Source organism: Hemiscyllium ocellatum, chromosome 2 (genome assembly GCF_020745735.1).
Source record: "Hemiscyllium ocellatum isolate sHemOce1 chromosome 2, sHemOce1.pat.X.cur, whole genome shotgun sequence".
NCBI lineage: Eukaryota > Metazoa > Chordata > Chondrichthyes > Orectolobiformes > Hemiscylliidae > Hemiscyllium > Hemiscyllium ocellatum.
In genome coordinates, this window is record NC_083402.1 from 98,494,978 (window position 1) to 98,508,855 (window position 13,878).

Consider the following 13,878-nt stretch of genomic DNA (forward strand, 5'->3'; position numbering starts at 1 on the left):
CAGATCCAGCAGGATCTATGCAGAGAGAAACTGTGTTAACATTTCCGTCCAGTATGACTCATTCATTGGTGAGCTAAACCTACTTGTCTTTCTAAGTTTAGGTCATCTGTATAGGCATTATGATCCTTAACGCCAATTCTCTCCTGGGCTGGAGCCTCTGATCAGAGACATGGGAGAATAGAGTTAGAGCACTGCAGCTGACTGACGCATCTAAAACTAAGTTTGAACTCGTACCTGCAAGAGTTGGGCCTGCAATCTTACTCCATTCCCATGGCTGATCATATTCCTTTGCCGGCCTTGTGTCATCTTGTGGTAACTTGCTTTCTTTTAGATAACTAGCGTCACCCTCTGTATCTGAGATTGTATTGTTCTGTTCAAGTTCATAAGGTGTATCATAAAGCTGAAATTCTTTCTTCTGGTTTTCTTGTCTGTCCAGCTCTGGGGAGTAGAAATAAATTTCATGAGAACAGAGTGAAAAGAAAGAACCAAAACAGAAAAGAATATTCTAACCAAGATCAAAAGATCATGTAAAGACCAAATTAATTTAGCAAGTTGCTTCAAACTGGGACAGTAAAACCTGAACAAAAACCACAACCATGAAGGAAATTGCTGTTTCATTTTCCAGAGGCAGGGAGGAGCAGATTGGGAGGCAGATTTTCAAGAAGGTGCAGAAGTAGTAGGGTTGTTGCTATGGGTGACTTCAACTTCCCTAATATTGATTGCAAATTCCTTAGTGCAAATAGTTTAGATGAAGCAGATTTTGTCATGTGTGCAGGAGGCCATGTTGGATTTGGTGCTTGGTAATGAACCAGGTCAGGTGTCAGATCTCTTGGTGGGAGAGCATTTCAGTGATAGTGATCACAACTCCCTGACCTTTACTGTAATCATGGAGAGGGATAGGAACAGATGATATGGGGAAATATTTAATGGGGGAGGGGGAAATTACAACGCTAATAGGCAGGAACTGTGGAGCATAAATTGGCAACCGATATTCTCAGGGAAATGCACAACAGAAATTTGGAAGTTTTTTAGGGACCACTTGCTGCAAGTGCTGGATAAGTTTGTCCCACTGAGGCAAGGAAGCGATGGTAGGGTGAAGGAATCTTGGGTCACAAGCGATGTGGAACATCTAGTCAAGAGGAAGAAGGAAGCTTACTTAAGATTGAAGAAGCAAGGATCAGACAATGCTAGGAAGTGAAGAATGGATTTAGTAGAGCTGGAAAGGGGCATGAAAAAGTCTTGGCAGGTAGGATTAACAAAAGCCCTAAGGCGTTTTACACTTATGTGAGGAACAAGAAGATGGTCAAAGTGAGGGTACTTTGTTTCAGTATTCACTAGTGAGAAGGAACTTGTTTGTGAGGACAGGGTGAAATATGCTGGTATGCTCAAACACGTTGATGTTAAGGAGGAGGAGGATGGGCTGGAAATTTTGAAAAATGCAAGGACAGATATAGCCAAGATGGGATATAGCCAAGGTTGCTACAGGAAGCGAGGGAAGAGATTGCTGCGCCTTTGTTGATGGTCTTTGTGTCCTCGCTGTCCACTGGAGTATTGCTAGATGATTGACTTGGACCCTAATTACCACACTCGGAGAAAAAGTACTGGAAATGGCATCATCACAAAAAAGGACATCACCAATCCAAGGAAACCTAACCACACAAATAGAAATGGGCACTAACACCAGTGCTTCACCAGAATCTCACTGATGATGTTACCTAGTATAATGACAAAACATCTGAAAATGAACCTTCCAGCTCAGTGAGCAAATTTACATCCAGAGCCTCTGTAAGGTCCATCAGGGACTCTCATGAAGAGCAGAAACCACAGCCCTCAGAGATTAAAGCCTCTGAAGAAGGTTTTATTACTTCTCCCATACAATGAAGGCACCAGGGGACTGAAGTGTGTTCCAAATCAGCACATCACGGGCATCTCACCACAAAATGAGCAGCAGTGTTGTTATATTGTTCAGAGGTGGGAACCATAGGCTAACCAAAAGGCTAATTTGCTTTCTGATGTTCTTTTTGTTCACTATTTTCAAAATAGAAGGCAAGCAAAAACAATGTGTGAAAGTTGATGCAGTCATTCAAAACATTAAATTCTTCAAAAGAAGGAAATGAAGGCGGCACAGTGGCTCAGTGGTTAGCACTGCTCTCTCACAGCACCTGGGTCCTGGGTTCAATTCCAGCCTCGGGTGACTGTGTAGAGTTTGCATATTCTCCTCGTTGTCTCCTCTGGGTGTTCTGGTTCCCTCCAACAGTCTAAACATGTGCAGGTTATGCAGATTAGGTAAAGTGGCCATGCTAAATTGCCCATAGTACTCAGGGGTATGTAGGTTGGGTGCATTAGTCAGGGGTAAATGTAGACTAATAGGGTAGGGGAATGGGTCTGGCTGGGTTACTCTTTAGAGGGTCAGTGTGGACTTGTTTGGCCAAAATGGCCTGTTTCCACACTGTAGGGGTTCTGTGACTGTTGCTGTAAGTAGCTCTGAGTGGTAGAAGTAACAGATTCCTTTGTTATTTCAGCCATCATCAAATTAGCGTAGGATAAAGTACATTAGCAACTTGAATACATGGCTCAAAGATTTTGATTCATGGACAACTGCCATCAGTACTGGGGAAAGTGAAAGCTGTACATTCCGACTGTTCCTTGCTGGGATCAATATTCTAGCAAGTCATATAACTGAAATGATAGAGAGGAAGGCATTCTAAACAGTGTGTCTCGATGAATCACGGGGGGGGAGAATTACTAGGTTTAAATGAAAGGACAACGCAGAGGAAGGTAACAACAAATGTAATGATAATCAGACTGTCAGGACAGAAAAATTTGAGAGTGTGTCAACAGAAGCACAAAAATAGTAAAAGGTATAACCAAAGATATTTCACCTGAATGAGTACAGAATTTGTAACAAAGTGGATGAATTAAATGTGCATTTTACAAAGTTTGTGACTGCAAGGTGACAAAGATTGGCACCTGAATATCTAAGAGTATTTGACATTTTAGAACAATGAGAGGAAAAGATGGTGGCGTAGCTTGGTTAATTGAGGATCACATTAGTTGTTTTGTAGGAGATGACCTCAGTTCTAAAGATGTAGAATCAACAAACAGTAAAGGTAAAAAGTCACTAGTGGGAACCTGGCTGTAGCTGCTCTACAGGATCAAGTACATAGGAAGATATCTTGGGGGCCTTAAATATTCACAAGGACCCTGATATATAGGCTTCTGTGGCAAGGATTTCCAAATTCCATAACCGTTGGAAAGAAAATGACTCCTTCTCATCTTAGCCTTAAATCGGTGCACCTTTATTTTGAGACAATGTACTCTAGTCCTAGACGCTCCCTTGAAGGGAAATATCCTCTCAGCATTTATCTTGTTAAGCCTCTTAAAAATCTTACAAGTCTCAATGAGATCACTGCTCTTCCTTCTAAACTCCAGCGAGTAGCGTCTAAACCTGTTTAGCCTTTGTTTATATGAAAATCCCTCCATACTAGAGATCATCCCAGGGAACTTTCTTTAAAGTTGAAAATGTGTTGCTGGAAAAGCGCAGCAGGTCAGGCAGCATCCAAGCAGCAGGAGAATCAACCTTTTGGGCATGAGCCCTTCTCCTGCTCCTTGGATGCTGCCTGACCTGCTGCACTTTTCCAGCAACACATTTTCAGCTCTGATCTCCAGCATCTACAGTCCTCACTTTCTCCTAGAACTTTCTTTAAAGTGCCTCCAATGAAATGTTTCCTTAAATAAGCTAACCAAAACCGTTCAGTACTCCAGCTGTGGTCTCATCAGCATCTTGTGCAGCTGCATTAAGACATATCTATTCTTACATTCTGAACCCTTGAAATAAGAGTCAACATTCCGTTATCAGTCCAGATTACCTGCTACACTTTTGTGCTTAATGTACAAATAACCCCAAGTCCCTTTGTGTTGCAGCCTTCTGCAGCTTTTTTAGATAGTGTTTTTTTTGTTCTCCCTTTCAAAATTAGAAACTTCACATTTTTACACATTAGACTCCATTTGCCAATATTTTGACCACTCAATTAGGTTTATTGTTTATATTTATCAATACTTTTCTGGAAACTTGCACTTGTCTTTCCACCTATTTTCATACTGTCGACAAACCTGTCCACAGTACATTCACTTCGCTGTCCACTATACCTCCAATTTTGGTGTCATCTGTAAACTTACTAGCATCCAAATCATTTATGTAAATGACAAAAAGTAGAGGACCCAGCACTGATCTTTGTGGCACTCCACTGGTCACAGACCTCCAGTCTGAAAAACAACCCTCCACTACCACCTTCTGTCTTCTATCTTTGAGCCGTTCTGTATCCAAATGGCTAGTTCTCCCTGTATTTCATGAAATCTAACCTTGCTAATCAGTCTCCCATGGGGTACCATATCGAACGCCTTACTGAAGTCCATATAGATCATATCTACTGCTCTGCCCTCATCAATCTTCTTTGTTACTTCTTCAAAAAACTCAGTCAAGTTTGTGAGACATGATTTCCCATGCACAAAGCCATGTTGACTATCCCTAATCAGTCCTTGCCTTTCCAAGTACATGTACATCCTGTCCCTCAGGATTCCCTCCAACAACTTTCCCACCACTGAGGTCAGGCTCACCGGTCTATAGTTTCCTGGCTTGTCTTTACCGCCTTTCTTAAACAGTGGCACCACATTTGCCAGCCTCCAGTCTTCCGGCACCTCACCTCTGACTATCGATGATACAAATATCTCAGCAAGAGGATTGCTGAGGGGAAGGCAATTATGATGTGGTTAGACAAGATTTAGGATGCATAGGATGGGGAAGGAAACTGCAGGGAATGGGCACAATTGAAATATGGAGCTTATTCAAGGAAGAGCTACTGCTCGTCCTTGATAAGTATGTACCTATCAGGCAGGAAGAAAGCGGTCATGCATGGGAGCCATGGTTTATTAAAGAAGTTGAAGCTCTTATCAAGAAGAAAAAGAAGGTGTATGTGAGGATGAGGCATGAAGGCTCAGTTTCAGTGCTTGAGAGTTACAAGTTAGCCAGGAAAGACCTAAAGAGAGAGCTAAGAAGAGCCAGGAGGGGGCTTGAGAAGTCGTTGGCAGGTAGGATCAAGGAAAACACTAAAGCTTTCTATAAGTATATCAGGAGTAAAAGAATGATTGGGCCAAGCAAGGATCGTACATAAATCCACTGGGCTGGATGGGATTTGTCCTACGAGTCTCTGTGAAGCCAGGGAGAAGATTGCAGAGCCTTTGGCTTAAATCTTTATGTTGTGATTGTCTATAGGAATAGTGCCAGAAGACTGGAGGATAGCAAAAGTTGTTCAAGAAGGGAGTAGAGACAACCTTGCCTTACTTCGGTTGTGGGTAAAGTGTTGGAAATGATTATAAGAGATAGGACTTAGAATCATGTAGAAAGGAATAAGTTCATTTGGAATAGTCAACAAGGTTTTGTGAAGGGTATCTTGTGCCTCACAAACCTTATTAAGTTCATTGAGATGGTGACCAAACAGGTGAATGAGTGTAAAGCAGTAGATGTGGTGTATTTGGATTTCAATGAGGTGTCTGATAGTCTATTGAACAAAACATGGAGGCATGGGCCTGATGGTGATTTATCAGTTTAGATCAGAAGTTGGCTAGCTGAAAGAAGACAGGGGGTGATGTTTGATAGGAAAATGTTCATCCTGGAGTTCAGTTATTACTGGTGCACTGCAAGGATCTGTTTTGGAGCCACTGCTGTTTGTCATTTTTATATATTTATCTAGATAAGGGCGTAGAAGGATGGGTTAGTAAATTTGCGGATGGCACTAAGGTTGGTGGAGTTGGGGATAGTGCTGAAGGATTGTGCAGGTTACAGAGGGACATAGATAAGCTGCAGAGCTAGGCTGAGAGGTGGCAAATACAGTTTAATGGGGAAAAGTGTGAGGTAATTCACTTTGGAAGGAGCAATAGGAATTAAGACTACTGGGCTGATAGTAGGATTCTTGGTAGTGTAGATGAACAGAGAGATATTGGTGTCCATGTACATAGATCCTTGAAAGTTGCCATCCAGGTTGACTGAGTTGTTAACCAGGTACACGGTGTGTTAGCTTTTATTGGTAGAGGGATTGAGTTTCAGAGCCATAAGGTCATCCTGCAGGTGTACAAAACTCTGGTGCGGCTGCACTTGGAATATTGTGTACTGTTCTGGTTGCCACATTATAGGAAGGATGTAGAAGCTTTGGAAAGGGTTTAGAGGAGACTTATTAGGATGTTGCCTGGTATGGATGGTAGGTCTTATGCGGAACGGCTGAGGGACTTGAGGCTGTTTTTGTTAGAGAGAAGGTTGAGAGGTGACTTAATCAAGAAATATGAGATAATCAGTGGGTGAGAGCCTTTTTCCATGGTGATGGCTAGCATAAGGGGGCATAGCTTTAAATTGAGGGCAGTTAATTATAGGCCAGATGTAAGACATAGTTCCTTTAGTCAGAGAGTAGTAAGGTATGAAAAGCATTGCCTGCAACAGTAGTAGACTCGCCAACTTTAAAGGCATTTAAATGATCATTGCATAAACACATAGATGAATATTGAATAGTGTAGGATAGACGGACTTCAGGTTGGTTCCACAGGTCAGCTCAGCATCGAGGACCGAAGACTTTGTACTGCACTGTAATGTTCTATTTTCTAATGTTAGCCATGGGTGAGGTCCTGGAAGACTGGAGGATAGTGAATGTTGTGCTATTATTTAAGGAGAGCTGCAAAGAAAAGCCTGGGAACTATAGACCAGTAAGCTTAACGTCTGTAGTAGGTACGTTATTTGAGAGGATTCTGAATGATAAGTTTGGAAAGACAGAGTTTGATTAGGGATAGTCAGCATAGCTTTGTGAGTGGGAGATCATGCTTCACAAATTTGTTAGAGTTCTTTGATGAAGTGACCAGGAAGTTTGACGAGAGCAGGGCAGTAGATGTAGTATGGATTTTAGTAAGGTTTCAGATAAGGTTCCACACAGTAGGCTGCTCTGGAAGGTTAGATCACATGGAATCCAGGGGGAGCAAGCAAATTGGCTTGATGGTAGGAAGTAGATGGTAAAAGTGGAAGGACACTTGTCGGACTGGAGGCCTGTGACTAGTCGAGTGCCTCAGAGATTAGTGCTGGGCCCATTACTGTTCATTATCTGGATCAATAATTTGGATGAGAGTGTACAAGGCATGATTATCAATGTTTCAGGCTTCAGGCTCATGCCCGAAACGTCGATTCTCCTGCTCCTTGGATGCTGCCTGATCTGCTGCGCTTTTCCAACGACATATTTTCAGCTCTGATCTCCAGCATCTGCAGTCCTCACTTTCTCCTACAAGGCATGATTAGTCAGTTTGGTGGTGACAGTGAGGAAGTTGAGAGTATTGTGGACAGTGAGGAAGGTTGTCAGAAATTCAAAGTTTGTGAGAAGATTTGTAGCTCAGGTGCTCATTGTTGTGGTTTTGTTCACCGAGCTGGGAATTTGTGTAACACCAACTAGCCACGAAATGACATGACCAGCTATCCTTAGTAGCCACACACGCAGATGACAAGCAACATGAATTCAATTGGGACAGTACTACTATTATAGGACAAGCCAAACCGATTCAATCAATAAGCACATCGACCTGGACCCAATATACCGACCACTGCAATGGACAGCTGGAACTGACAACCAGAAGCGGCAGATTCAAACCACTACAAATGCTGGAGGAAAGATCATAGAAGCGCTTCACAGGAGGCTCCCAAGCACTGAGGATGTCACCTATTCAGGGGACAAAACGTCTGCAACACAAATTCCCAGCTCGGTGAACAGAACCACAACGTTTTCAGAAATTGCAGCACGACCTTGATCAGCTGGAGAAGTGCAACAGAAAATGGCAAATGGAGTTTAATATAGATGAGTGTGAGGTCTTGGATTTTGGAAAGTCAAATCAAGGCAGGAGTTTCATGGTGGATGGTAGGGCCTTAAGGATTGTATTGGAACACAGGGATTTTGGAGTTCAGATTCACAGTTCTCTGAAAGTGGAGTCACAGGTAGGCAGGGCAGTAGATAAGGCTTTTAGCACACTGGCCTTCATCAGTCAGGGCATTGAGTATGGGAGTTGGGAAGTTATGTTACAGTTGTACAGGACTTTGGTGAGGCCGCACTTAAGAGTACTGCGTTCAGTTTTGACCACTTTGTTATTAAACTGGAAAAAGAGCAGAAGAAATTTGCAAGGATGTTGTCTAAACTCAAGGGTCTGAGTTATAGTGCGAGGTTCGACAAGCTAGGACTTTGGAGCATACAAGATTGAGGGGAGATCTTATAAAAGTATATAAGATCATGAGAGGCATGGATAAGGTCTTTTTCTGAGGGTGGCAAAATTGAGGACTGGAGGGCATCAATTTAAGGTTAGAGGAGAGAGAATAAAAGGGAACCCAAGGGGCAACATTTTTAAACAGAGGGCTTTATGCATATGGAATGAGCTTCTGGCAGAAGCAGTTGAGGAGGGTACATTAATAACATTTAAAAGGCATTTGGACAAATACATAGATAGGAAAGGATTAAAAGGATATGGGCCAAGTGCAGGGAAATAGGGTTAGCTTGCACAGACATTTTTGGTCGGCTTGGATCAGTTTGGGTCAAAGGGCCTGTCTGTGCTGTCAGACTCTATGACTCTTAAGTTCAAATAAGTAAACATTGTGTTTTCCCTCTATCCACTTTAGTTGAGAGTTTGTTGAAAAACATTTATTTTCACAGTGGGGAAAAAATTAGAATAAAAAAACTGTGTGCTGCAGGGGTGTGGTGGGGTCTCTAGTTGGGGATGTGGTGAGGGTGTGGTGGAGGTGTGGTGGAGTTGTGTTGGGCAGGTGGTAGTGGGGTGCATTGGGGGTTGTGGTAGCTAGGATATGGTGGAGTTTGTAGTGGTAGGTTGTGGTGGGGGGGGTGTGTTGGAGATGATGGTGGTTGGGGTGTCGTGGGCGTGTGTGCTGGGAGGTTGTGGTGGTGAATTGTTTTGCAGGGATGTGGTAGAGGGTTGTGGTGGAGGCTGTGGTAGGCATGCTCAGAGGGCACCTCCTCCAGCCTACCTCACAGTAGGTAGAGGCAAAGGAAATGTTTCAGGAACAGGGAGAACTCAAAGCAAGCTGTACAAGTGCAACAATTCTGGCCAAGAGCGACATTTTGCAAGATAATTCCCAAATCCGGGACATGAGATTACAGGCCAGCAGGGTGCTAGAACCTCCCCGTGGAGGGCCCGGACTGATCCAACCCTCAACATGATGTGACAGAGATACCACTGTCTTCAGGGATGTATCCCAATCTGCAATAATGGTTGCAGGCCTCTCCATTATGGATATGTTATCAGCAGTGAGATAAAGAAGGGAAACCCTTAATGAATGGCAGGGTTGGAAGTTGCCCTGTTGCATTCCTTTGGGACAATAGGGGAATCCGAATGACCATCAACACCTACCCATGTCAATGACTCAGATTAGAAAAATCAAAGTAAAATCATTTTAAGTGAATTTACAAGATATTCACAAGTGGGGCAGGTGAGTGTACCATTGAAGGTCAGTGTGGGAGGCGTAGTATTAGAATATTCAATGGTCCTTTTTAAATTAGCCGAAAGCAAGAACATATCCCATGGAGTGACTGTATGACAAAAACAGGACTCTGTTTTGATCTTGTTAATTGCATAATTTGACAAATGCCCATTTGACAAAAGTCTTGAGTCGGGAAAACTGCACACTCATCCCATTGGGATGAGGATCAGGATATGATATGCACAGTTGAGCTAATTTCTACTGGAGTGTTGTCAGCGTTCATAAACTTTGCAGTACCTAGTGTATCTTGATATCATGAGGAATTAATTTAATTGGCTGAAGATTGGTATTTGTAATACTTGGGCCCATTAGAGGAGGCTGAGCTAGATCATCCATTCCGCACTTCTGGTTGAAGATTGCTGTGAATGACTCAGCTTTATTTTTTGCACTAATGTGCTGGCCTCTTTCACCATAGAGGATGCTGATTATTCATGGAGCCTCTTCCCCCTGTGAGTTGCTTGATTGTCCACCACCATTCTCACAAGCAGTTTCAGCAGGATTGCACAGCTTAGATCTGATGTTTTGGTAGTGGGGTCACTTAGCTTTATCACTTGCTGCTTATACACATAATCCAATTCAGTAGTTTCAGCACCTCTGGCTCTAAACCTGTCTTCAAATAAAAAGCAGGACAAAGTACACCTCTCAAAGCCTATCATCATATAAAATACACTTTTCAAACCTATCATCACACCAACTCCTTTAAAAAAGCAGAACCAGCAATGTACAAGGACTCTTTTTATTTAAAAACATTAGTCTTACACTATTAGTAGATAACATGTATATTATATTAACCCTAAGCATGCAAACATTTAATACTACAGTCCATTTCATTCTATTTCTACTGCCACCGAACACCTTCATCTTCCTTCATTAAAGTTGAGACAATGTGTAGACAATTCCATTTTATCATTCTGCCACATGTTATTTTCAAATTAAATAGGTGTAACAAAAAACTGCATCTATGCAGTCTGGCAATATCTTTTTCCAAATGTTAAAGGATGATCAGTATATATAATTGTTTCAGACACTTTACTATGTAAAAAGTGAGGTCTGCAGATGCTGGAGATCAGAGCTGAAAATATGTTGCTGGTTAAAGCACAGCAGGTTAGGCAGCATCCAAGGAACAGGAAATTCGATGTTTCGGGCCAGAGCCCTTCATCAGGAATGAGGAGAGGGTGCCAGGCAGGCTAAGATAAAAGGTAGGGAGGAGGGACTTAATATTCCCTAAAATTTGAAACATTGTCCAAATATGTCATCTCTGAACTTAGCAAGCTTTCCTCAATGAATTTCATTGGTCCTCTCACCTCGTGACGAAAACCAATTTAAATGGACTGAATCTAGCTGATTCATTATGTGCATCCCTAAGTGTCAAAAATACAAAAATAATTCCTTTCTCCCAAACCTCTGGATAGTTTTGACTATAATCACTTGACATGGTTTTAAACCTTGATGCCACAATTTTAATGTTCCTTGTAATTCTGGATTGGACACAATTATTTTAAATTGTTTTATTCCTAAGCTCTCCATAACTTCCTTGAGTAATTTTGATGAAAGATTTGAGCCTTGATCTGATTTTATGTCTGTGAGTTGTCCGTATCTAGTTAAAAAAATTCTGCAATCCTTCGAGCCGTGAAATTGCATATAGAAATGGCCTCTGGACGTCAAGTAGAAACATCCATTATAGTCAACAAACATTGATTCCCACCTTTTGTTTCAGGGAAAGGTCCTACAAGATAAATTAAGACTCTTGTGAAAGATTCTTCAAATGCTAAAATAGGTATTTGTCTCTGCTTGGTTTTCCTGACACACAACATGTCTGGCCAAATTTAACCATATCTCTGTGTAGTTTAGGCCAATAAAAATGTTTTGTATTTTGTCTCAAGTTTTCCTGACCCCCAAATGATCTCTTACCGGTACCTCATGTGCTGCCTGACACACCTCCTTTCTGTAGCCCATTGGTTATTTAACTTTGATGAAATTCTGCCCATTTTTCATCTGCCTGAATATGTAATCACAGAATTCTTACAGTATGGAAGTGGGCCCTTTGGCGCATCTAGTACACACCAACCCTTCAAACAGCATCCCAAGCAGACCCACTCCCGTACCCTATGTAATCCTGCATTTCCATGGCTAATCCACTTAATATACACATATATAATAGACAATTTAGCATGGACAATTTCACATGGTCAATTTATCTAACCTGTTTGGACTGTGGGAGGAAACTAGAATACCCAGAGGAAACCCACACAGACAAGGGAAGAATGTGCAAACTGCACATAGAGAATCACCTTTGGATTCGGTGTGATTGAACCTGGGTCCCTGGCACTGTGAGGCAGCAATACAAACCATTGAGTAACTGTGCTGCCCCACGTGGTCATTATTTCCACAACAAGGCTTCATTTTAAAGATAGTAACATTCCACAATATACTCAGATTCTTCTGCTGTGTTTGTGTTTTGATACATCTGCTTTATATTTTTCATCTTTTTATTGCATTTTAACTAAACTCTCTGAACTAAAAATACCCACTTTGTCTTCCACCTGTTCTTGTTTTTTTCCCCTCAACAATTAGAGCAAAAATACTTTTGGATAAATCAACTTCAACTTCTCTACTTCAACTTCTTTCATTTCTGTTTCCACTTGTGGCTTTGTGACCTTGTTAGCACAGTCGGAAAAAATCCCAGGATATACTTTCTGGAACATCTGCTGCCCGATTCTCCACAAGCTTTTCAACCACAGTAGGCATCACTCCAAACTGTGATCCAGCTATATCAATCCAGAGGATAAACTGTATCTCCACAGCAGAGAATTTCTCTATTATGCCAACGAGCACTTCACCACTTTTCACAACTCTCCAACCTTATGCTATAAATGAGGCACCACTCTTCTCACCATGAATTTCAGATATTATCATCTTTTCTGGCATCTCTCACCAAAGAATGACTTTCTCTTCTGTCTCTTAAAATTTTAATTTCTTTACTTAGTTCTCCTGGTACACATCCATAAACCTTACTCAGACAGGTAAACTTTTTAAAGAGATGGGGTACTTTCTTACGAACCAACTCCTGACCAGGCACTGGGATCTCCTTCATCATTTTAATAAACCTCACTGGCTTATCCTCTTTGACCACATTTGTCTTCCCACTGCTTTTCTTAAACTGACACGACACCACATTAAATTTATGTGAAAGCAGCAGTGCAACAAAAGCTTTTACTTTCAAATAAACCTGTTGGACTTTAACTTGGTGTGGTGTTATTTTTAAGTTTATTCACCCCAGTCCAACACCTGCACCTCCACATAATTTTTAAAACTGTCAATGCTGTGATTTTACTTCATAACGTCTACTTCTCTCTTCCCCACTATGGGTTTCTTGTCTAACCCGTGGCAAATTATGTTCACTATATTCAATGAGATCTCCTTTTCCCTTACCACATGAAGATTTCTCTTTTCCACAATTTCCATCTCTCACAGATTGAAACTAATGTCGAAAGGCAAACTTTGATTTATGAACTAACTCATAATCATTTGTAATTTCTGCTGCTACTCTTGCAGTTTTAAGACTCAGATCTTGCATGAGTGCTCACTATTTCAGGAAGTGAATTTTTTAACTCCTTCAATATAACAATCGCTCTAACAGCATTGTATGTTTGATCCATTTTCAATGCCCTTATCCATCTATCAAAGTTACTTTGTTTGAACCTTTCGAACTCTAAGTACATTTGACCAAGGTTAAAAATCACACAACACCAGGTTATAGTCCACTAGGTTTAATTGGAAGCACACTAGCTTTTGGAGCATTGCTCCTTCATCACGTGTTGTGATTTCTAACTTTGTACACCCCAGTCCAACACCGGCATCTCCAAATCATGACCACATTTGACCAGGCTTCCTCCTTAGATTTCTTCAATGTCTGCAGACTTCTAGCACTAGTCCATATGCACTTAAGACGGCTTTTATTTATCTCATCATATTCCCCAGATAACTCCTCCGATAGTGATGCGAACATCTTGCCAGCTCTACCTACCAATTTTGCTTGAATCAACAATCCCACACATGGTCACCGGCATTTCATTTGTTTAGCCAATTTCTCAAATGAAATGTAAAATGTTGCCAAACATTGGTATTACTTGGGCATATTTAAACAGATTCCAATCAGGCTTTTGGATATGATGGGTTTGCTTTTCATCACTGCCCTCAGCACCACTCCTAGTTGCACCATTTTATATCAACTTTCCTCTTTCATTGCCAACTTCTAAAGTTCAAAAACTGTGACTTTCTCCCTTTCTTCTACTGAGGTCATCCTTTCTTCT

At 41.5% G+C, this 13,878-nt stretch overlaps 1 protein-coding gene across 2 annotated transcripts in view; it reads right to left on the bottom strand.

The window, feature by feature from the left end:
- Nucleotides 1–13,878, bottom strand: part of LOC132828421 (SH2 domain-containing adapter protein F-like) — a 247,918-nt gene that overhangs the window by 78,470 nt on the left and 155,570 nt on the right. For both annotated transcript variants that reach the window (XM_060845517.1, XM_060845527.1), the window contains exon 3: nucleotides 235–438. In XM_060845517.1, coding sequence (XP_060701500.1) covers nucleotides 235–438 — 204 coding nt within the window. The remainder of the gene's footprint in view (nucleotides 1–234; nucleotides 439–13,878) is intronic.